Raw genomic sequence first — 21820 nt, forward strand, 5'->3', positions numbered from 1 at the left:
CTCTTTCTCTCGTCCCTCTCTCGTCCCTCTCTCGCTCTCTCGTCCCTCTCTCGCTCTCTTTCTCTCGTCCCTCTCTCGCTCGCTGTCTCTTTCCCGCTGCTCTCTTTCTCCCCCCTCCCGCTCTTTCCCTGTTCCCCCCTCCTTTCCCTCTCTTCCCAGGGGAGTGCTCTGCTGCCATTCTCTACTTAATGAGAACACAGGCTACCTGCTGCCTGCTAATATAATGAGTGCAAGCACCAATAGAAGTGGGTCACCGTTTCTAAACCTTCTGTATTATTAGGGAGTGTGTTTAATGCGTGTTGGTTATTGTTTGTAAATGGGTAACACTCTCCAACCTATTCTTTCAAGGAATAATGGAAAGTGTTCTAGTCTAGTAGTCTAGATGCCTTTTGCAGATTCCTTTCTCTGCTCGTCCAGTTCTTTCATTCATTACATATGACTGTTAATGGGGCAGACCGAGACGGTGGGACGGTAACTAAATCACCCTCTCCCCATGGTAACCTGCTTTTAGTTGCTGCTGCTTCTATTGATACAGCCATCTAATGCGGCACATGTGCGTTTCAAATGGCTGTCAATCTCTGTCAGGAAGCAAACATGACTGGGAGGATTTTAGAGGTCACATGCACTGCAGTCCCAATCGTTTCCTTCATGATCACTGAAAGGTGATCGACTGGATAGGTTTCCTCCATATTGCTTTCACTGATCATGTCCTGTCAGATCATTGTTCGGGGAGGTGGAGGGGACAAGGCCGGCTGTTAAAGCCTTTCGTGTCTGTGTATGTACACAAATGATCGGCCTTGGCAGAAAGCCAGAATCCTCGTCCCAGATGACGATGTCATACTGGCAACTGACTCTCACAGCAGTACCCCGTCACCAGGGCTGTGTTCATTATGGCATGCAACTGGAGAAAAATATGCGTAACTTTTTGGCCAACGCCAAGTAGTCTATCCCTGTTTCAGTCAGTTTTCTTCTGTTCTGTGACTAATGAACATGAGCTAACACACTTTCCTCTCCTAGACATGTATGCATCTGTATACAGACAAAAACAGTTTGGCTAAGGTTCCCACTTTTCCCAGTCCCTATAGTACCCTCCTTTCCTGCTCATCTCCACCTCCTGCTCATCTTTACCTCTACTTTGGGATCTGAAGACTTTTAACAGAAGGATGGTGGGAGGAAGCAATTGTTTTGATGTTGAGGAAAATTGGCAGTTTACTTACTGTGGTCACATTTTCTTATTTTTCAAGGAATTCCATTTATTAGATATTGTAAAAGATTTGTAGCCAAGGCCATCTTTCAGTGGGATATTTGAGTGTTGTACCTAGTCTAGCAGTTAGTGTTCGGCCATTAACCGAAAGGTCGCTGGTTCAAAAACCTGAGCCGACAAGGTGAAAAATCTGTCGATGTTCCCTTGAGCAAGGCACTTAACCCTTATTTGCTCCATTGGTGCCGTACTGCGATGGCTGACTCTGTAAAACCACACACTTCACTGTACCTATCTGGTGGGTGGATGTGACATATATTTTTTTTTAACCTATTCCTATGATAGGTTTTTTTTGTTGATTTGTGTCTAGACGTATGTACAATAGGAAGAACCAATGGATGAAGGAAGTGGAGAATCCTACAGTATGTTACTGTATACCAAGGAGAGACTACATATTCCTCATCTACTCTTTAACACAATAATGTTAGCAATGTGCCCTGAGGATGGAACAGTACTTGTCTGTCTTGCAGGGGTCTGGCAAGCAAACAGAGGTTACATTGTTCATTTGTAGGTATTTACTCTATTGAACTTTACAAACGAAGGTGTACCGTACACAGTGAACATTCACCCGTCAGGTGGAGATGACAACACAATTATATCTTGGGTGTATATACATTCTAATAAGGAAAGCTTCCTGGAGTATCCTTTAGTGGGTTCTTCAAAATGAAACTGTGGGGGGGAACCCCGAAGTTCTTCCAATAATCTTTTATTTGATTTTTAAAATACCGACATGATTTATTATGAATAATAATGTGCATAACAAAACAATTTTAGTTGTGTTTATTATGCTTTTTAGTGGCAAAGCAGAACAAAAACAATCTAAATATGAGGTAAACTCCCAGCAGAGCCCCAAGTCCAATGGGGTTATCCTCTGGCATGTTGATGTGCTCCGTATCCATAGCCAGAATGATTTTGCAGTGCATGGTGATTGAATAGGTTTCCTGTTATATTCAAAGGTGTAGGGAGGGTGATGTTTTGATAAAAAAACATCTGTATAAATACAGATGTTTTAGAAAAGATGCACACAACATAATTCATACCTTGGTTTTTGTGGTGAATGTGAATGAAAACAACAGTTTTGATAATGGTTTTCATACACATGCCTTGTCCATAATGTAGAGGACTATGGGATATTCATTGAAGAGGTAAGGGAGGAGGATGGTAAATGTGATCTGCATGACATTCCTTCTTGTGTACCTACAGACAAGTGAGCAGTTCAGTCATCTGCACCCATTACACCTTGCCGCCTACATATTCTTACCTCTTTGATTGATATCCACTGAATTACATGCATTTTCTGTTTAAGAAGATTGGCGGTATCATCATCAACCAATATCAATTTGGGACAAACCTTACCTTAACTGAAATATAAAGATCTCAATTTAAGTGCCTGCATCTGCGGTCCTTTCAAATCGAAAGGTTTCAGTTGGGCAGTTAGTTGGTGGGGGGAGGGGTTATTCTTGCAGAAACCTGCAAGAATTACAATTTTGCAGATTAACACTGGAGTGATAAATGATCAGATGGTCATGTACAGGTAGAGATATTGGTGTGCAAAAGAGCAGAAAAGTAAATAAATAAAAACAGTATGGGGATGAGGTAGGTAAAATTGGGTGGGCTATTTACCGATGGACTATGTACAGCTGCAGCGATCGGTTAGCTGCTCAGATAGCAGATGTTTGAAGTTGGTGAGGGAGATAAAAGTCTCCAACTTCAGCGATTTTTGCAATTCGTTCCAGTCACAGGCAGCAGAGAACTGGAACGAAATACCCCTTTTGCACTGTTGGTAAGTAAGCCTTTCACGTGACAAACTGATTTGTTGAACCCCCTAACTTTTAGTGTAGTTTCAGCCCTTAAACCTTAGCCACCACAAACAAGACCTGGTTTGCATACACACAATTGGAACGTTTTGGTGTGTGCGCACACCACACTGTCATTTGTGAAGAGGACAGCATGGAGCAATGAGCCTTGTTCCATCTCTGCTCTCTTACTGTGAAAGCACTTCCTCTCCTCCTCCCTCACTCTGTGTGTCTCTGGTTGTTCAGAAAATGCAAGCGTCTGTCTGGTTGTTGAGAGCATGGCAGCGTCTGTCTGGTTGTTGAGAGCATGGCAGCGTCTGTCTGGTTGTTGAGAGCATGGCAGCGTCTGTCTGGTTGTTCAGAGCATGGCAGCGTCTGTCTGGTTGTTCAGAGCATGGCAGCGTCTGTCTGTCTGGTTGTTCAGAGCATGGCAGCGTCTGTCTGTCTGGTTGTTCAGAGCATGGCAGCGTCTGTCTGTCTGGTTGTTCAGAGCATGGCAGCGTCTGTCGGAGTCGGTTTTGTCTGGGTGTCTTGGCCGGTCTCGCTGTCTCGGTCAGTCTGTCTCTTGTCACGAACCGGCTCAAAGTCCTTAACAAAAGGGAGATAACGTGGAGATTAGGAATAACAAAAATATATTTATTAACTGAGGTAACGTAAATACAATGGTGTGTGTAATCAGTAGTGTGAGTGTTTGCGTGCATAAACGTGATAATGAAGGGTGTTGAAAGGTGCCAAAACAAATCGGCCACAACCAAAATCTTAACAGTTTGTCTGCATGGAGCGTCTCCTCAATTTTTATTTGAACTTTGTTTAACTAGGCAAATCAGTTTTAAGGACAAATTCTTCTTTGCAATGACTGCCTAGGAACAGTGGGTTAACTGCCTGTTCAGGGGCAGAACGACAAATTTGTATCTTGTCAGCTCGACAAGTCCAACCACTAGGCTACCCTGCCGCCCCAATGAATAGGGAAGAGGTGCATTTATCCTGGGACACACCCGGGCCCAGGTGTGTCCCATGTCACTGACTACCCTCTCAGCTCCGCCCGCCGACATCCTAATAAGGAAAACAAGCGCAAAGAGGGAATACGGCAGACAGAGGGTTGTCATACCCCCCCCCCCCCCCATAAAACTGGGTACCAACAAGGACCCCGGAACACCATACCAGTCACACAAACAAAATCCTGCCCTGGATGAAAGTTAACGCCGGGGGCTGCGTCCCAAATTCAGAAGGGGGTATGTATTTGTTCACACTTCCACTTGCCCCAGCCAACCTCGTCCTCCCCAGATTTCAGCAACCTTTGTGCACAGGAAGCAACGTTTAAGAGGAAGAAAACGAGACCAGAAGAGGACAGACAGGAGCGACAGGACAATACCAAACCAAATAAACAATGGTCAGTCACGTAGACATTCAGGAATTGGGCACACGAGAGGGCACGTCAGCAACAATCTCCAACAAAAAGAACGTCTCGGGGTCCTTCTCATTACATTTTGGCAACATGTGGTGGGTAACCCTAGTCTTTGTGTGGTGGGTAACCCTAGTCTTTGTGTGGTGGGTAACCCTAGTCTTTGTGTGGTGGGTAACCCTAGTCTTTGTGTGGTGGGTAACCCTAGTCTTTGTGTGGTGGGTAACCCTAGTCTTTGTGTGGTGGGTAACCCTAGTCTTTGTGTGGTGGGTAACCCTAATCTTTGTGTGGTGGGTAACCCTAGTCTTTGTGTGGTGGGTAACCCTAGTCTTTGTGTGGTGGGTAACCCTAGTCTTTGTGTGGTGGGTAACCCTAGTCTTTGTGTGGTGGGTAACCCTAGTCTTTGTGTGGTGGGTAACCCTAGTCTTTGTGTGGTGGGTAATTACACACTGTAGCCCTCTGGTAAGGAAATAAACAACCCAGCACAGTGGCAGACAAAAAAACATGCCCAACGTATTCCAAAGTGTGATAAAATGCCACTAGAGCATGGAAGCATATGACCAGACACACACACACACACACACACACACACACACACACACACACACACACACACACACACACACACCTTAACAGGGGAAAAAGAAAGGCTATAGCTCCGGGTAGTAAAAGTGTCACTACCCTACACAAATCTCCCACTGAGGTACAGCTGACAGTACTCACCTCCTCGGAACGATGTTCCGACAGCGAGTAGAGCAAGAGTCTCCAGCCTGGGCAGGGGCCTGGAAACTAACCAATGTACTCTTAACGCAGCACACAACCAACTATCCACCGTAGTGGCAAGTTTACCAAACAAACAACGGCAACCAATATGGGGCCTACCAAACATTACACCTCAAACAAGCTGTAACAAAAACTGCAAACAAAGCACCTACCGAGTTAAACATTAACTCCACGTTTTCTCCCAAACACAATACCTTCAAGATCCCAGAACGAGCCCCCACTTGTCACGAACCGGCTCAAAGTCTGTAACAAAAAGGGAGACAATGTGGAGATTAAGAATAACAAATATATATTTATTAACGGAGGTAATGTAAATACAATTAATAATGGTGTGTGTAAGTGAGTGGTTGCGTGCACAAATGTGATAATGAGGGGTGTTGAAAGGTGCCAAAACAAACCAGACACAACCAAAATCTAACAATGTGTCTGCATGGAGAGTCTCTCTCTCTCTCTCGGTCGGCCTCTCTCTCTAGGTCGATCTTTCTCTCTAGGTCGGTCTTTCTCTCTAGGTCGGTCTGTCTTTCTGTCGGTTGGTCTCTCGGTCGGTCAGTCTGTGTCTCTCTCTCGGTCAGTCTGTGTCTCTGTCTGTCTGTCTCTCTCTCGGTCAGTCTGTGTCTCTGTCTGTCTCTCTCTCGGTCAGTCTGTGTCTCTGTCTGTCTCTCTCTCGGTCAGTCTGTGTCTCTGTCTGTCTCTCTCTCGGTCGGTCCGTTTCGGTCGGTCTCTGTCTCGGTCGTTCAGTCTCTCGGTAGGTCTCGGTCAGTCGGTCTCTCTTGGTCTCTCTCGGTCAGTCTGTCTCTCTCGGTCTCTCTGGGTCTCTCTCAGTCTCTCTCTGTCTCTCTCGGTCGGTCGGTCTGTCTCTTTCGGTCGGTCGGTCTGTCTCTCTCGGTCGGTCTCTCTCTCTCTCTCTCGGCCGGTCTCTCTCTCTCTCTCGGTCTGTCTGTGTCTCTCTCTCTCGGTCGGTCTGTGTCTCTCGCTCTCGGCCGGTCTGTGTCTCTCGCTCTCGGCCGGTCTGTCTCTCTCGGCCTGTCTGTCTCTCGGCCTGTCTCTCGGTCTGCCTGTCTGTCTCTCGGTCTGCCTGTCTGTCTCTCGGTCTGTCTCTCGGTCTGTCTGTCGGTCTCTCGGCCTGTCTGTCTGTCTCTCGGTCGATCTGTCTGTCGGTCTCTCTCTCTCGGGTATCTCTCTTGGTATCTCTCTCTTGGTATCTCTCTCTTGGTATCTCTCTCTCGGTCTCTGCCGGTCTGTCTCTCGGTCGGTCTGTCTCTCTGTCTCGGTCGGTCTGTCTCGCGGTCGGTCTGTCTCTCGGTCGGCCTGTCTCTCGGTCGGCCTGTCTCTCGGTCGGCCTGCCTCTCGGTCGGCCTGCCTGTCTCTCTGTCGGCCTGCCTGTCTGTCTGTCTCTCTCTCTCGGTAGGTCTCTCTCGATCTCTATCTCTCTCGATCTGTCTCTCTCTCGCTCTCGGTCGGTCTGTGTCTCTTGCTCTCGGCCGGTCTGTGTCTCTCGCTCTCGGCCGGTCTGTGTCTCTCGCTCTCGGCTGGTAGGTCGGTCTGTCTCTCTCTCTCTCTCTCTCTCTCGGCCGGTCTGTCTCTCTCTCGGCCTGTCTGTCTCTCGGCCTGTCTCTCGGCCTGTCTGCCTCTCGGCCTGTCTCTCGGCCTGTCTGCCTGTCTTGTCTCTCGGCCTGCCTGTCTGTCTCTCGGTCTGCCTGTCTGTCTCTCGGTCTGCCTGTCTGTCTCTCGGTCTGCCTGTCTGTCTCTCGGCCTGTCTCTCGGCCTGTCTTTCGGTCTGTCTCTCGGCCTGTCTCTCGGTCTCTCGGCCTGTCTGTCTGTCTCTCGGTCGATCTGTCTGTCGGTCTCTCGCTCTCTCTCTCGGCCTGTCTGTCTCTCGGCCTGTCTCTCGGCCTGTCTGCCTGTCTGTCTCTTGGTCTGCCTGTCTGTCTCTCGGTCTGCCTGCCTGTCTCTCGGCCTGTCTGTCTGTCTGTCTCTCGGTCGATCTGTCTGTCGGTCTCTCGCTCTCTCTCTCTCTCTCTCTCGGGTATCTCTCTTGGTATCTCTCTTGGTATCTCTCTCTCGGTCTCTGCCGGTCTGTCTCTCGGTCAGTCTGTCTCTCGGTCGGCCTGTCTCTCGGTCGGCCTGTCTCTCGGTCGGCCTGTCTCTCGGTCGGTCGGCCTGTCTCTCGGTCGGTCGGCCTGTCTCTCGGTCGGTCGGCCTGTCTCTCGGCCGGTCGGTCTGTCTCTCGGCCGGTCGGTCTGTCTCTCGGCCGGTCTGTCTGTCTGTCTCTCGGCCTGTCTGTCTCTCGGCCTGTCTGTCTCTCGGCCTGTCTCTCGGCCTGTCTGTCTCTCGGCCTGTCTCTCGGCCTGTCTGTGTCTCTCGCTCTCGGCCGGTCTGTGTCTCCTCTCGCTCTCGGCCGGTCTGTGTCTCTCGCTCTCGGCTGGTAGGTCGGTCTGTCTCTCTCTCTCGGCCTGTCTGTCGGCCTGTCTGTCTCTCGGCCTGTCTGTCTCTCGGCCTGTCTGTTGGTCTGTCTGTCGGTCTGTCTGTCGGCCTGTCTGTCTGTCGGTCTCTCGGCCTGTCTGTCTGTCGGTCTCTCGGCCTGTCTGTCTGTCGGTCTCTCGGCCTGTCTGTCTGTCGGTCTCTCGGCCGGTCTCTCTCTCTCTCTCTCGGCCGGTCTCTCTCTCTCTCTCTCTCGGCCGGTCTCTCTCTCTCTCTCGGCCGGTCTCTCTCTCTCTCTCTCGGGTATCTCTCTTGGTATCTCTCTTGGTATCTCTCTCTCGGTCTCTGCCGGTCTGTCTCTCGGTCAGTCTGTCTCTCGGTCGGCCTGTCTCTCGGTCGGCCTGTCTCTCTCGGCCTCGGCCTGTCTCTCGGTCGGCCTGTCTCTCTCTCTCTCTCGGGTATCTCTCTTGTCGGCCTGTCTCTCGGTCTGTCTCTCGCCTGTCTCTCGGCGTCGGTCTCTCGGTCGGCCTGTCTCTCGGGCCTGTCGGTCGGTCTGTCTCTCTCGGTCCGGTCGGTCTGTCTCTCGGCCGGTCGGTCTGTCTCTCGGCCGGTCTGTCTGTCTGTCTCTCGGCCTGTCTGTCTCTCGGCCTGTCTGTCTCTCGGCCTGTCTCTCGGCCTGTCTGTGTCTCTCGCTCTCGGCCGGTCTGTGTCTCCTCTCGCTCTCGGCCGGTCTGTGTCTCTCGCTCTCGGCTGGTAGGTCGGTCTGTCTCTCTCTCTCGGCCTGTCTGTCTCTTGGCCTGTCTGTCTCTCGGCCTGTCTGTCTCTCGGCCTGTCTGTTGGTCTGTCTGTCGGTCTGTCTCTCGGCCTGTCTGTCGGCCTGTCTGTCTGTCGGTCTCTCGTCTGCTGTCTCTCTCGTGTCTGTCTCTCGGCCTGTCTGTCTGTCTCTCTCTCTCGGCCGGTCTCTCTCTCTCTCTCTCGGCCGGTCTCTCTCTCTCTCTCTCTCGGCCGGTCTCTCTCTCTCTCTCTCGGCCGGTCTCTCTCTCTCTCTCGGTCTGTCTGTCTCTCTCTCTCGGTCGGTCTGTGTCTCTCTCTCTCGGTCGGTCTGTGTCTCCTCTCGCTCTCGGCCGGTCTGTGTCTCCTCTCGCTCTCGGCCGGTCTGTGTCTCTCGCTCTCGGCCGGTCTGTGTCTCTCGCTCTCGGCTGGTAGGTCGGTCTGTCTCTCTCTCTCTCGGCCTGTCTGTCTCTCGTCCTGTCTCTCGGTCTGCCTGTCTGTCTCTCGGTCTGCCTGTCTGTCTCTCGGTCTGTCTCTCGGTCTGTCTGTCGGTCTCTCTCTCTCTCTCTCGGCCGGTCTCTCTCTCTCTCTCGGCCGGTCTCTCTCTCTCTCTCGGCCGGTCTCTCTCTCTCTCTCGGCCGGTCTCTCTCTCTCTCTCGGCCGGTCTCTCTCTCGGTCGGTCTGTGTCTCCTCTCGCTCTCCTCTGTGTCTCTCGCTCTCGGCCGATCTGTGTCTCTCGCTCTCGGCCGATCTGTGTCTCTCGCTCTCGGCTGGTAGGTCGATCTGTCTCTCTGTCTCGGCCGGTCTGTCTCTCTCTCTCTCTCTCGGCCGGTCTGTCTCTCGGCCTGTCTCTCGGCCTGTCTGCCTGTCTGTCTCTCGGCCTGTCTGCCTGTCTGTCTCTCGGTCTGTCTCTCTCGGTCTGTCTCTCGTCTGTCTCTCGGTCTGTCTCTCGGCCTGTCTGTCTGTCTCTCGGTCGATCTGTCTGTCGGTCTCTCTCTCTCGGGTATCTCTCTTGGTATCTCTCTCTTGGTATCTCTCTCTCGGTCTCTGCCGGTCTGTCTCTCGGTCGGTCTGTCTCTCTGTCTCGGTCGGTCTGTCTCTCGGTCGGTCTGTCTCTCGGTCGGCCTGTCTCTCGGTCGGCCTGCCTGTCTCTCGGTCGGCCTGCCTGTCTCTCTGTCGGCCTGCCTGTCTGTCTGTCTGTCTGTCTGTCTCTCTCTCTCTCGGTAGGTCTGTCTCGCTCTCTTTCTCGGTCTGTCTCTCTCGATCTCTCTCTCTCTCGATCTGTCTCTCTCTCGCTCTCGGTCGGTCTGTGTCTCTCGCTCTCGGTCGGTCTGTGTCTCTCGCTCTCGGTCGGTCTGTGTCTCTCGCTCTCGGTCGGTCTGTGTCTCTCGCTCTCGGCCGGTCTGTGTCTCTCGCTCTCGGCCGGTCTGTGTCTCTCGCTCTCGGCTGGTAGGTCGGCCTGTCTGTCTCTCGGCCTGTCTGTCTCTCGGCCTGTCTGTCGGCCTGTCTGTCTGTCGGTCTCTCGGCCTGTCTGTCTGTCGGTCTCTCGGCCTGTCTGTCTGTCGGTCTCTCGGCCTGTCTGTCTGTCTCTCTCTCTCGGCCGGTCTCTCTCTCTCTCTCTCGGCCGGTCTCTCTCTCTCTCTCTCTCGGCCGGTCTCTCTCTCTCTCTCTCTCGGCCGGTCTCTCTCTCTCTCTCGGTCTGTCTGTCTCTCTCTCTCGGTCGGTCTGTGTCTCTCTCTCTCGGTCGGTCTGTGTCTCCTCTCGCTCTCGGCCGGTCTGTGTCTCCTCTCGCTCTCGGCCGGTCTGTGTCTCTCGCTCTCGGCCTGTCTGTCTCTCGGCCTGTCTCTCGGCCTGTCTGCCTGTCTGTCTCTTGGTCTGCCTGTCTGTCTCTCGGTCTGCCTGCCTGTCTCTCGGCCTGTCTTTCGGTCTGTCTTTCGGTCTGTCTCTCGGCCTGTCTCTCGGCCTGTCTGTCTGTCTCTCGGTCTCTCGCTCTCTCTCTCTCTCTCTCTCTCTCGGGTATCTCTCTTGGTATCTCTCTTGGTATCTCTCTCTCGGTCTCTGCCGGTCTGTCTCTCGGTCAGTCTGTCTCTCGGTCGGCCTGTCTCTCGGTCGGCCTGTCTCTCGGTCGGCCTGTCTCTCGGTCGGCCTGTCTCTCGGCCTGTCTCTCGGTCGGCCTGTCTCTCGGTCGGTCGGCCTGTCTCTCGGTCGGTCGGTCTGTCTCTCGGCCGGTCGGTCTGTCTCTCGGCCGGTCGGTCTGTCTCTCGGCCGGTCTGTCTGTCTGTCTCTCGGCCTGTCTGTCTCTCGGCCTGTCTGTCTCTCGGCCTGTCTCTCGGCCTGTCTGTGTCTCTCGCTCTCGGCCGGTCTGTGTCTCCTCTCGCTCTCGGCCGGTCTGTGTCTCTCGCTCTCGGCTGGTAGGTCGGTCTGTCTCTCTCTCTCGGCCTGTCTGTCTCTCGGCCTGTCTGTCTCTCGGCCTGTCTGTCTCTCGGCCTGTCTGTCTCTCGGCCTGTCTGTTGGTCTGTCTGTCGGTCTGTCTCTCGGCCTGTCTGTCGGCCTGTCTGTCTGTCGGTCTCTCGGCCTGTCTGTCTGTCGGTCTCTCGGCCTGTCTGTCTCTCGGCCTGTCTGTCTGTCTCTCTCTCTCGGCCGGTCTCTCTCTCTCTCTCTCGGCCGGTCTCTCTCTCTCTCTCTCTCGGCCGGTCTCTCTCTCTCTCTCGGTCTGTCTCTCTCTCTCTCTCTGTCTGTCTCTCTCTCTGTGTCTGTGTCTCTCTCGGTCGGTCTGTGTCTCCTCTCGCTCTCGGCCGGTCTGTGTCTCCTCTCGCTCTCGGCCGGTCTGTGTCTCTCGCTCTCGGCCGGTCTGTGTCTCTCGCTCTCGGCTGGTAGGTCGGTCTGTCTCTCTCTCTCTCGGCCTGTCTGTCTCTCGTCCTGTCTCTCGGTCTGCCTGTCTGTCTCTCGGTCTGCCTGTCTGTCTCTCGGTCTGTCTCTCGGTCTGTCTGTCGGTCTCTCTCTCTCTCTCTCTCTCTCGGCCGGTCTCTCTCTCTCGGCCGGTCTCTCTCTCTCTCTCGGCCGGTCTCTCTCTCTCTCTCGGCCGGTCTCTCTCTCTCTCTCGGCCGGTCTCTCTCTCGGTCGGTCTGTGTCTCCTCTCGCTCTCGGCCGGTCTGTGTCTCTCGCTCTCGGCCGATCTGTGTCTCTCGCTCTCGGCTGGTAGGTCGATCTGTCTCTCTGTCTCGGCCGGTCTGTCTCTCTCTCTCTCTCTCGGCCGGTCTGTCTCTCGGCCTGTCTCTCGGCCTGTCTGCCTGTCTGTCTCTCGGCCTGTCTGCCTGTCTGTCTCTGGTCTGTCTCTCGGTCTGTCTCTCGGTCTGTCTCTCGGTCTGTCTCTCGGTCTGTCTCTCGGTCTGTCTCTCTCGGTCTGTCTGTCTCTCGGCCTGTCTGTCTGTCTCTCGGTCGATCTGTCTGTCGGTCTCTCTCTCTCGGGTATCTCTCTTGGTATCTCTCTCTTGGTATCTCTCTCTCGGTCTCTGCCGGTCTGTCTCTCGGTCGGTCTGTCTCTCGGTCGGTCTGTCTCTCGGTAGGTCTGTCTCGCTCTCTTTCTCGGTCTGTCTCTCTCGATCTCTCTCTCTCTCGATCTGTCTCTCTCTCTCGCTCTGTGTCTCTCGCTCTCGTCGGTCTGTGTCTCTCGCTCTCGGTCGGTCTGTGTCTCTCGCTCTCGGTCGGTCTGTGTCTCTCGCTCTCGGTCGGTCTGTGTCTCTCGCTCTCGGCCGGTCTGTGTCTCTCGCTCTCGGCCGGTCTGTGTCTCTCGCTCTCGGCTGGTAGGTCGGCCTGTCTGTCTCTCGGCCTGTCTGTCTCTCGGCCTGTCTGTTGGTCTGTCTGTCGGTCTGTCTGTCGGCCTGTCTGTCTGTCGGTCTCTCGGCCTGTCTGTCTGTCGGTCTCTCGGCCTGTCTGTCTGTCGGTCTCTCGGCCTGTCTGTCTGTCTCTCTCTCTCGGCCGGTCTCTCTCTCTCTCTCTCGGCCGGTCTCTCTCTCTCTCTCTCGGCCGGTCTCTCTCTCTCTCTCTCTCTGTCTCTCTCTCTCTCTCGGTTTGTCTGTCTCTCTCTCTCGGTCGGTCTGTGTCTCTCTCTCTCGGTCGGTCTGTGTCTCCTCTCGCTCTCGGCCGGTCTGTGTCTCCTCTCGCTCTCGGCCGGTCTGTGTCTCTCGCTCTCGGCCTGTCTGTCTCTCGGCCTGTCTCTCGGCCTGTCTGCCTGTCTGTCTCTTGGTCTGCCTGTCTGTCTCTCGGCCTGTCTTTCGGTCTGTCTTTCGGTCTGTCTCTCGGCCTGTCTCTCGGCCTGTCTGTCTGTCTCTCGGTCGATCTGTCTGTCGGTCTCTCGCTCTCTCTCTCTCTCTCTCTCTCTCGGTATCTCTCTTGGTATCTCTCTTGGTATCTCTCTCTCGGTCTCTGCCGGTCTGTCTCTCGGTCAGTCTGTCTCTCGGTCGGCCTGTCTCTCGGTCGGCCTGTCTCTCGGTCGGCCTGTCTCTCGGTCGGCCTGTCTCTCGGTCGGCCTGTCTCTCGGTCGGCCTGTCTCTCGGTCGGTCGGCCTGTCTCTCGGTCGGTCGGTCTGTCTCTCGGCCGGTCGGTCTGTCTCTCGGCCGGTCGGTCTGTCTCTCGGCCGGTCTGTCTGTCTGTCTCTCGGCCTGTCTGTCTCTCGGCCTGTCTGTCTCTCGGCCTGTCTCTCGGCCTGTCTGTGTCTCGCTCTCGGCCGGTCTGTGTCTCCTCTCGCTCTCGGCCGGTCTGTGTCTCTCGCTCTCGGCTGGTAGGTCGGTCTGTCTCTCTCTCTCGGCCTGTCTGTCTCTCGGCCTGTCTGTCTCTCGGCCTGTCTGTCTCTCGGCCTGTCTGTCTCTCGGCCTGTCTGTTGGTCTGTCTGTCGGTCTGTCTCTCGGCCTGTCTGTCGGCCTGTCTGTCTGTCGGTCTCTCGGCCTGTCTGTCTGTCGGTCTCTCGGCCTGTCTGTCTCTCGGCCTGTCTGTCTGTCTCTCTCTCTCGGCCGGTCTCTCTCTCTCTCTCTCGGCCGGTCTCTCTCTCTCTCTCTCGGCCGGTCTCTCTCTCTCTCTCTCTCGGCCGGTCTCTCTCTCTCTCTGTCTCTCTCTCTCTCTCTCGGTCTGTCTGTCTCTCTCTCTCGGTCGGTCTGTGTCTCTCTCTCTCGGTCGGTCTGTGTCTCCTCTCGCTCTCGGCCGGTCTGTGTCTCCTCTCGCTCTCGGCCGGTCTGTGTCTCTCGCTCTCGGCCGGTCTGTGTCTCTCGCTCTCGGCTGGTAGGTCGGTCTGTCTCTCTCTCTCTCGGCCTGTCTGTCTCTCGTCCTGTCTCTCGGTCTGCCTGTCTGTCTCTCGGTCTGCCTGTCTGTCTCTCGGTCTGTCTCTCGGTCTGTCTGTCGGTCTCTCTCTCTCTCTCTCGGCCGGTCTCTCTCTCTCGGCCGGTCTCTCTCTCTCTCTCGGCCGGTCTCTCTCTCTCTCTCGGCCGGTCTCTCTCTCTCTCTCGGCCGGTCTCTCTCTCGGTCGGTCTGTGTCTCCTCTCGCTCTCGGCCGGTCTGTGTCTCTCGCTCTCGGCCGATCTGTGTCTCTCGCTCTCGGCTGGTAGGTCGATCTGTCTCTCTGTCTCGGCCGGTCTGTCTCTCTCTCTCTCTCTCGGCCGGTCTGTCTCTCGGCCTGTCTCTCGGCCTGTCTGCCTGTCTGTCTCTCGGCCTGTCTGCCTGTCTGTCTCTCGGTCTGTCTCTCGGTCTGTCTCTCGGTCTGTCTGTCTCTCGGCCTGTCTGTCTGTCTCTCGGTCGATCTGTCTGTCGGTCTCTCTCTCTCGGGTATCTCTCTTGGTATCTCTCTCTTGGTATCTCTCTCTCGGTCTCTGCCGGTCTGTCTCTCGGTCGGTCTGTCTCTCTGTCTCGGTCGGTCTGTCTCTCGGTCGGTCTGTCTCTCGGTCGGCCTGTCTCTCGGTCGGCCTGCCTGTCTCTCGGTCGGCCTGCCTGTCTCTCTGTCGGCCTGCCTGTCTGTCTGTCTGTCTGTCTGTCTGTCTGTCTGTCTGTCTGTCTGTCTCTCTCTCTCTCGGTAGGTCTGTCTCGCTCTCTTTCTCGGTCTGTCTCTCTCGATCTCTCTCTCTCTCGATCTGTCTCTCTCTCGCTCTCGGTCGGTCTGTGTCTCTCGCTCTCGGTCGGTCTGTGTCTCTCGCTCTCGGTCGGTCTGTGTCTCTCGCTCTCGGTCGGTCTGTGTCTCTCGCTCTCGGCCGGTCTGTGTCTCTCGCTCTCGGCTGGTAGGTCGGTCTGTCTCTCTCTCTCGGCCGGTCGGTCTGTCTCTCTCTCTCTCGGTCTGTCTGTCTCTCGGCCTGTCTCTCGGCCTGCCTGCCTGTCTGTCTCTCGGCCTGCCTGTCGGTCTGCCTCTCGGCCTGTCTCTCGGCCTGTCTCTCGGCCTGTCTCTCGGTCTGTCTCTCGGCCTGTCTGTCTCTCGGTCTGTCTCTCGTTCTGTCTCTCGGCCTGTCGGTCTCTCGGCCTGTCTGTCGGTCGGTCTCTCGGCCTGTCTGTCGGTCTGTCTCTCGGCCTGTCTGTCGGTCTGTCTCTCGGCCGGTCTCTCTCTCTCTCTCTCTCGGTCTGTCTGTGTCTCTCTCTCTCTCTCTCTCTCGGTCTGTCTGTGTCTCTCTCTCTCTCTCTCTCTCTCTCTCGGTCTGTCTGTCTGTCTCTCTCTCTCTCTCTCTCTCTCTCTCTGTCTGTCTGTGTCTCTCTCTCTCTCTCTCTCTCTCTCTCGGTCTGTCTGTGTCTCTCTCTCTCTCTCTCTCTCGGTCTGTCTGTGTCTCTCTCTCTCTCGGTCTGTCTCTCTCTCTCGGTCTGTCTGTCTCTCTCTCTCTCTCTCGGTCTGTCTGTGTCTCTCTCTCTCTCTCTCGGTCTGTCTGTCTCTCTCTCTGTAGGTCTCTCTCTCTCTCTGTAGGTCTGTCTCTCTCTCTGTCGGTAGATCTGTCTCGCTCTCGGTCGGTAGGTCTGTCTCGCTCTCGCTCTCGGTCGGTAGGTCTGTCTCGCTCTCGGTCGGTCTGTGTCTCTCGCTCTCGGTCGGTCTGTTTCTCTCGCTCTCGGTCGGTCTGTTTCTCTCGCTCTCGGTCGGTCTGTGTCTCTCGCTCTCGGTCGGTCTGTCTCTCTCTCTCTCGGTCGGTCTGTGTCTCTCGCTCTCGGTCGGTCTGTCTCTCTCTCTCTCGGTCGGTCTGTCTCTCGCTCTCTCTCTGCCTGTCTCTCGGCCTGTCTGCCTGTCTGTCTCTCGGCCTGTCTGCCTGTCTGTCTCTCGGTCTGCCTGTCTGTCTCTCGGTCTGCCTGTCTGTCTCTCGGTCTGTCTCTCGGTCTGTCTCTCGGTCTGTCTGTCGGTCTCTCGGCCTGTCTGTCGGTCTCTCTCGCTCTCTCTCTCTCTCTCTCTCGGGTATCTCTCTTGGTATCTCTCTCTTGGTATCTCTCTCTCGGTCTCTGCCGGTCTGTCTCTCGGTCGGTCTGTCTCTCGGTCGGTCTGTCTCTCGGTCGGTCTGTCTCTCGGTCGGTCTGTCTCTCGGTCGGCCTGTCTCTCGGTCGGCCTGTCTCTCGGTCGGCCTGCCTGTCTGTCTGTCTGTCTCGCTCTCTCGATCTGTCTCTCTCTCGCTCTCGGTCGGTCTGTGTCTCTCGCTCTCGGTCGGTCTGTGTCTCTCGCTCTCGGTCGGTCTGTGTCTCTCGCTCTCGGTCGGTCTGTGTCTCTCGGCCGGTCTGTGTCTCTCTCTCTCGGTCGGTCGGTCTGTCGCTCTCTATCTCTCGGCCTGTCTCTCGGCCTGTCTCTCGGCCTGTCTGTCTCTCGTTCTGTCTCTCGGCCTGTCTGTCTCTCGTTCTGTCTCTCGGCCTGTCTGTCTCTCGTTCTGTCTCTCGGCCTGTCTGTCTCTCGTTCTGTCTCTCGGCCTGTCTGTCTCTCGGTCTGTCTCTCGGCCTGTCTGTCTCTCGGTCTGTCTCTCGGCCTGTCTGTCTCTCGGCCTGTCTGTCTCTCGGCCTGTCTGTCTCTCGGCCTGTCTGTCTCTCGGTCTCTCGGCCTGTCTGTCGGTCGGTCTCTCGGCCTGTCTGTCGGTCGGTCTCTCGGCCTGTCTGTCGGTCTGTCTCTCGGCCTGTCTGTCGGTCTTTCGGCCGGTCTCTCTCTCTCTCTCTCTCTCTCTCTCTCTCTCTCGGTCTGTCTGTCTCTCTCTCTCGGTCTGTCTGTGTCTCTCTCTCTCTCTCTCTCGGTCTGTCTGTGTCTCTCTCTCTCTCGGTCTCTCTCTCTCTCTCTCTCTCTCTCTCTCGGTCTGTCTGTGTCTCTCTCTCTCGGTATCTCGCTCTCTCTCTCTCTGTAGGTCTGTCTCGCTCTCGGTCGGTAGATCTGTCTCGCTCTCGGTCGGTAGATCTGTCTCGCTCTCGGTCGGTAGATCTGTCTCGCTCTCGGTCGGTAGGTCTGTCTCGCTCTCGCTCTCGGTCGGTAGGTCTGTCTCGCTCTCGGTCGGTAGGTCTGTCTCTCTCTCGCTCTCGGTAGGTCTGTCTCTCGCTCTCGGTCGGTCTGTGTCTCTCGCTCTCGGTCGGTCTGTGTCTCTCGCTCTCTCTCTCTCTGTAGGTCTGTCTCGCTCTCGGTCGGTAGATCTGTCTCGCTCTCGGTCGGTAGATCTGTCTCGCTCTCGGTCGGTAGATCTGTCTCGCTCTCGGTCGGTAGGTCTGTCTCGCTCTCGCTCTCGGTCGGTAGGTCTGTCTCGCTCTCGGTCGGTAGGTCTGTCTCTCTCTCGCTCTCGGTAGGTCTGTCTCTCGCTCTCGGTCGGTCTGTGTCTCTCGCTCTCGGTCGGTCTGTGTCTCTCGCTCTCGGTCGGTCTGTGTCTCTCGCTCTCGGTCGGTCTGTGTCTCTCGCTCTCGGTCGGTCTGTCTCTCTCTCTCTCGGTCGGTCTGTGTCTCTCGCTCTCCGTCGGTCTGTCTCTCGCTCTCTCTCGGCCTGCCTGTCTGTCTCTCTGCCTGTCTGTCTCTCGGCCTGCCTGTCTGTCTCTCTGCCTGTCTGTCTCTCGGCCTGTCTGTCGGTCTCTCGGCCTGTCTGCCGGTCTCGGTCTCTCTCTTTCTCTGTCTCCTGGCCTGTCTGTCGGCCTGTCTGTCTCTCGGTCGATCTGTCTGTCGGTCTCTCTCTCTCTCTCTCTCGGTATCTCTCTCTCGGTCTCTCTCTCTCTCTCGGTCTCTGCCGGTCTGTCTCTCGGTCGGCCTGTCTCTCGGTCGGCCTGCCTGTCTCTCTGTCTCTCGGTCGACCTGTCTGTCTGTCTCTCTCTCTCTCTGTAGGTCTGTCTCGCTCTCTCTCTCTCTCTCTCTCGGTCGGTAGGTCTGTCTCTCTCTCTTTCTCTGTCGGTAGATCTGTCTCGCTCTCGGTCGGTAGGTCTGTCTCGCTCTCGGTCGGTAGGTCTGTCTCGCTCTCGCTCTCGGTCGGTAGGTCTGTCTCGCTCTCGCTCTCGGTCGGTAGGTCTGTCTCGCTCTCGGTCGGTAGGTCTGTCTCTCTCTCGCTCTCGGTAGGTCTGTCTCTCTCTCGCTCTCGGTCGGTCTGTCTCTCTCTCGCTCTCGGTCGGTCTGTGTCTCTCGCTCTCGGTAGGTCTGTGTCTCTCGCTCTCGGCCGGTCTGTGTCTCTCGCTCTCGGCCTGCCTGCCTGTCTGTCTCTCGGCCTGTCTCTCGGCCTGTCTCGGTCGGTCTCTCGGCCTGTCTGTCGGTCTCTCGGCCTGTCTGTCGGTCTCTCGGCCTGCCTGTCTGTCTCTCGGCCTGCCTGTCTGCCTGTCTCTCGGCCTGTCTCTCGGCCTGCCTGTCTGTCTGTCTCTCGGTCTGTCTCTCGGTCTGTCTCTCGGCCTGTCTCTCGGCCTGTCTGTCTCTCGGTCTGTCTCTCGGCCTGTCTGTCTCTCGTTCTGTCTCTCGGCCTGTCTGTCTCTCGGCCTGTCTGTCTCTCGGTCTGTCTGTCTCTCGGTCTCTCGGCCTGTCTGTCTGTCGGTCGGTCTCTCGGCCTGTCTGTCGGTCGGTCTCTCGGCCTGTCTGTCGGTCGGTCTCTCGGCCTGTCTGTCTGTCTCTCTCTCTCGGCCGGTCTCTCTCTCTCTCTCTCTCTCTCTCGGTCTGTCTGTGTCTCTCTCTCTCTCTCTCTCTCTCTCTCTCTCGGTCTGCCTGTGTCTCTCTCTCGCTCTCTCTCTCTCTCTCTGTATCTCGCTCTCTCTCGGTCTCTCGGCCGGTCTCTCTCGCTCTCTCTCGGCCGGTCTCTCTCGGTCTCTCGGCCGGTCTCTCTCGCTCTCTCTCGGCCGGTCTCTCTCGCTCTCTCTCTCTCTCTCTCTCTCGGCCGGTCTCTCTCTCTCTCTCTCTGTAGGTCTGTCTCTCTCTCTCTCTGTAGGTCTGTCTCGCTCTCTCTCTCTGTCGGTAGATCTGTCTCGCTCTCGGTCGGTAGGTCTGTCTCTCTCTCTTTCTCTGTCGGTAGATCTGTCTCGCTCTCGGTCGGTAGGTCTGTCTCGCTCTCGCTCTCGGTCGGTAGGTCTGTCTCGCTCTCGGTCGGTAGGTCTGTCTCGCTCTCGGTCGGTAGGTCTGTCTCTTTCGCTCTCGGTCGGTCTGTGTCTCTCGCTCTCGGTCGGTCTGTGTCTCTCGCTCTCGGTCGGTCTGTCTCTCTCTCGCTCGGTCGGTCTGTGTCTCTCGCTCTCGGTCGGTCTCTCTCTCTCGGTCGGTCTGTCTCTCGCTCTCTCTCGGCCTGTCTGTCTCTCGGCCTGTCTCTCGGCCTGTCTGTCGGTCTCGGTCTCTTTCTCTCTCTGTCTCCTGGCCTGTCTGTCGGCCTGTCTGTCTCTCGGTCGATCTGTCTGTCGGTCTCTCTCTCTCTCTGTATCTCTCTCTCGGTCTCTGCCGGTCTGTCTCTCGGTCGGCCTGTCTCTCGGTCGGCCTGTCTCTCGGTCGGCCTGTCTCTCGGTCGGCCTGTCTCTCGGTCGGCCTGCCTGTCTCTCTGTCTCTCGGTCGACCTGTCTGTCTGTCTCTCTCTCTGTCGGTCTGTCTCTCTCTCTCTCTGTAGGTCTGTCTCGCTCTCTCTCTCTCTCTCTCTCTCTCTCTCTCTCTCTCGGTCGGTAGGTCTGTCTCTCTCTCTCTCTCTCTCGGTCGGTAGGTCTGTCTCTCTCTCTTTCTCTGTCGGTAGATCTGTCTCGCTCTCGGTCGGTAGGTCTGTCTCGCTCTCGCTCTCGGTCGGTAGGTCTGTCTCGCTCTCGCTCTCGGTCGGTAGGTCTGTCTCGCTCTCGCTCTCGGTCGGTAGGTCTGTCTCGCTCTCGGTCGGTAGGTCTGTCTCGCTCTCGCTCTCGGTCGGTAGGTCTGTCTCGCTCTCGCTCGGTAGGTCTGTCTCGCTCTCGCTCTCGGCCGGTCTGTGTCTCTCGCTCTCGGCCGGTCTGTGTCTCTCGCTCTCGGCCGGTCTGTCGCTCTCGGTCGGTCGGTTGGTCGGTCTGTCTGTCTCTCGGCCTGCCTGCCTGTCTGTCTCTCGGCCTGCCTGTCTGTCTCTCTCTCGGCCTGTCTCTCTCTCTCGGCCTGTCTGTCTGTCTCTCGGCCTGCCTGCCTGTCTGTCTCTCGGCCTGCCTGCCTGTCTGTCTCTCGGCCTGCCTGTCTCTGTCTCTCGGTCTGTCTCTCGGCCTGTCTGTCTCTCGGTCTGTCTCTCGGCCTGTCTGTCTCTCGGTCTGCCTGTCTGTCTGTCTCTCGGTCTGTCTCTCGGTCTGTCTCTCGGCCTGTCTGTCTCTCGGCCTGTCTGTCTCTCGGCCTGTCTGTCTCTCGGTCCTGTCTCTCGGTCTGTCTCTCGGCCGGTCTGTCTCTCGGCCTGTCTGTCTCTCGGCCTGTCTGTCTCTCGGCCTGTCTGTCTCTCGGTCTGTCTGTCTCTCGGTCTGTCTCTCGGTCTGTCTGTCTCTCGGTCTGTCTCTCGGCCTGTCTGTCTCTCGGTCTGTCTCTCTCTCTCGGCCTGTCTCTCGGCCGGTCTGCCTGTCTGTCTCTCGGCCGGTCTGCCTGTCTGTCTCTCGGCCTGCCTGCCTGTCTGTCTCTCGGCCTGCCTGTCTGTCTGTCTCTCGGTCTGTCTCTCGGCCTGTCTGTCTCTCGGTCTGTCTCTCGGCCTGTCTGTCTCTCGGTGTGTCTCTCGGTCTGTCTGTCGGTCGGTCTCTCGGCCTGTCTGTCGGTCGGTCTCTCGGCCTGTCTGTCGGTCGGTCTCTCGGCCTGTCTGTCGGTCTCTCTCTCTCGGTCGATCTGTCTGTCTGTCTCTCTCTCTCTCGGTCTGTCTCTCTCTCTCGGTCTCTCTCTCTCTCTCGGTCTCTCTCTCTCTCTCGGCCGGTCTCTCTCTCTCTCGGTCGGTCTGTGTCTCTCGCTCTCGGTCGGTCTGTGTCTCTCGCTCTCGGTCGGTCTGTGTCTCTCGCTCTCGGTCGGTCTGTGTCTCTCGCTCTCGGCCGGTCTGTGTCTCTCTCTCTCGGTCGGTCTGTCTCTCTCTCTCTCTCTCGGCCTGCCTCTCTGCCTGTCGGTCTCTGCCTGTCTGTCGGTCTCTCTGCCTGCCTCTCTGTCTCTCGGCCTGCCTGTCTGTCTCTCTGCCTGTCTGTCTCTCTGCCTGTCTGTCTCTCGGCCTGTCTGTCTCTCGGCCTGCCTGTCTGTCTCTCTGCCTGCCTGTCTCTCTCGGCCTGCCTGTCTGTCTCTCGGCCTGCCTGTCTGTCTCTCGGCCGGCCTGTCTGTCGGCCTGTCTGTCGGCCGGTCTCTCGGCCTGTCTGTCGGTCTCTCGGCCTGTCTGTCGGTCTCTCTCTCTCTCTCGGCCGGTCTCTCTCTCTCGGCCGGTGTCTCTCTCTCTCTCTCTCGGTCTCTATCGGTCTCGGTCTCTCTCGGTCGGTCTGTGTGTCTCTCTCTCTCGGCCGGTCTGTCTGTCTCTCGGCCGGTCTGTCTGTCTCTCGGCCTGTCTGTCTGTCTCTCGGCCTGTAGATCTGTGTCTCTCTCTCTCTCGGCCGGTCTGTCTGTCTCTCGGCCGGTCTGTTTGTCTCTCGGCCGGTCTGTCTGTCTCTCGGCCTGTAGATCTGTGTCTCTCGGTCTCTCTCTCTCTCTCTCTCGGTCGATCTGTCTGTCTGTCTCTCTCTCTCTCGGTCTGTCTCTCTCTCTCGGTCTCTCTCTCTCTCTCTCGGTCTCTGTCTCTCTCTCTCTCTCTCTCTCTCTCGGTCTCTCTCTCTCTCTCGGTCGGTCTCTCTCTCTCTCTCCGGTCTCTCTCTCTCTCGGTCTCTCTGTCTCTCGCTCTCTCTCGGTCTCGGTCTCTCGCTCTCGGTCGGTCTGTGTCTCTCGCTCTCGGCTGGTCTGTCTCTCTCTCAGGTCGGTCTGTCTCTCTCTCTCTCTCTCGGCCTGCCTCTCTGCCTCTCGGTCTCTGCCTGTCTATAGGTCTCTCTGCCT

At 56.5% G+C, this 21820-nt stretch overlaps 2 protein-coding genes across 2 annotated transcripts in view; one reads left to right on the forward strand and one right to left on the reverse strand.

Annotated features, from left to right (window-relative positions):
- LOC135565785 (RNA-binding protein 25-like) overlaps positions 1-17720 on the reverse strand; it is a gene marked incomplete at its 5' end in the record, with an annotated part of 30161 nt that extends 12441 nt beyond the window's left edge. The window contains 4 exons of the mRNA XM_065013889.1: positions 15370-15466; positions 16740-16921; positions 16999-17177; positions 17684-17720. Of these exons, the coding sequence (XP_064869961.1) occupies positions 15370-15466; positions 16740-16921; positions 16999-17177; positions 17684-17720 (495 nt within the window). The remainder of the gene's footprint in view (positions 1-15369; positions 15467-16739; positions 16922-16998; positions 17178-17683) is intronic.
- The window catches only part of agap3 (ArfGAP with GTPase domain, ankyrin repeat and PH domain 3), a 320528-nt gene that overhangs the window by 31860 nt on the left and 266848 nt on the right, over positions 1-21820 (forward strand). The window lies entirely within an intron of this gene.

Source organism: Oncorhynchus nerka, linkage group LG9b (genome assembly GCF_034236695.1).
Source record: "Oncorhynchus nerka isolate Pitt River linkage group LG9b, Oner_Uvic_2.0, whole genome shotgun sequence".
NCBI lineage: Eukaryota > Metazoa > Chordata > Actinopteri > Salmoniformes > Salmonidae > Oncorhynchus > Oncorhynchus nerka.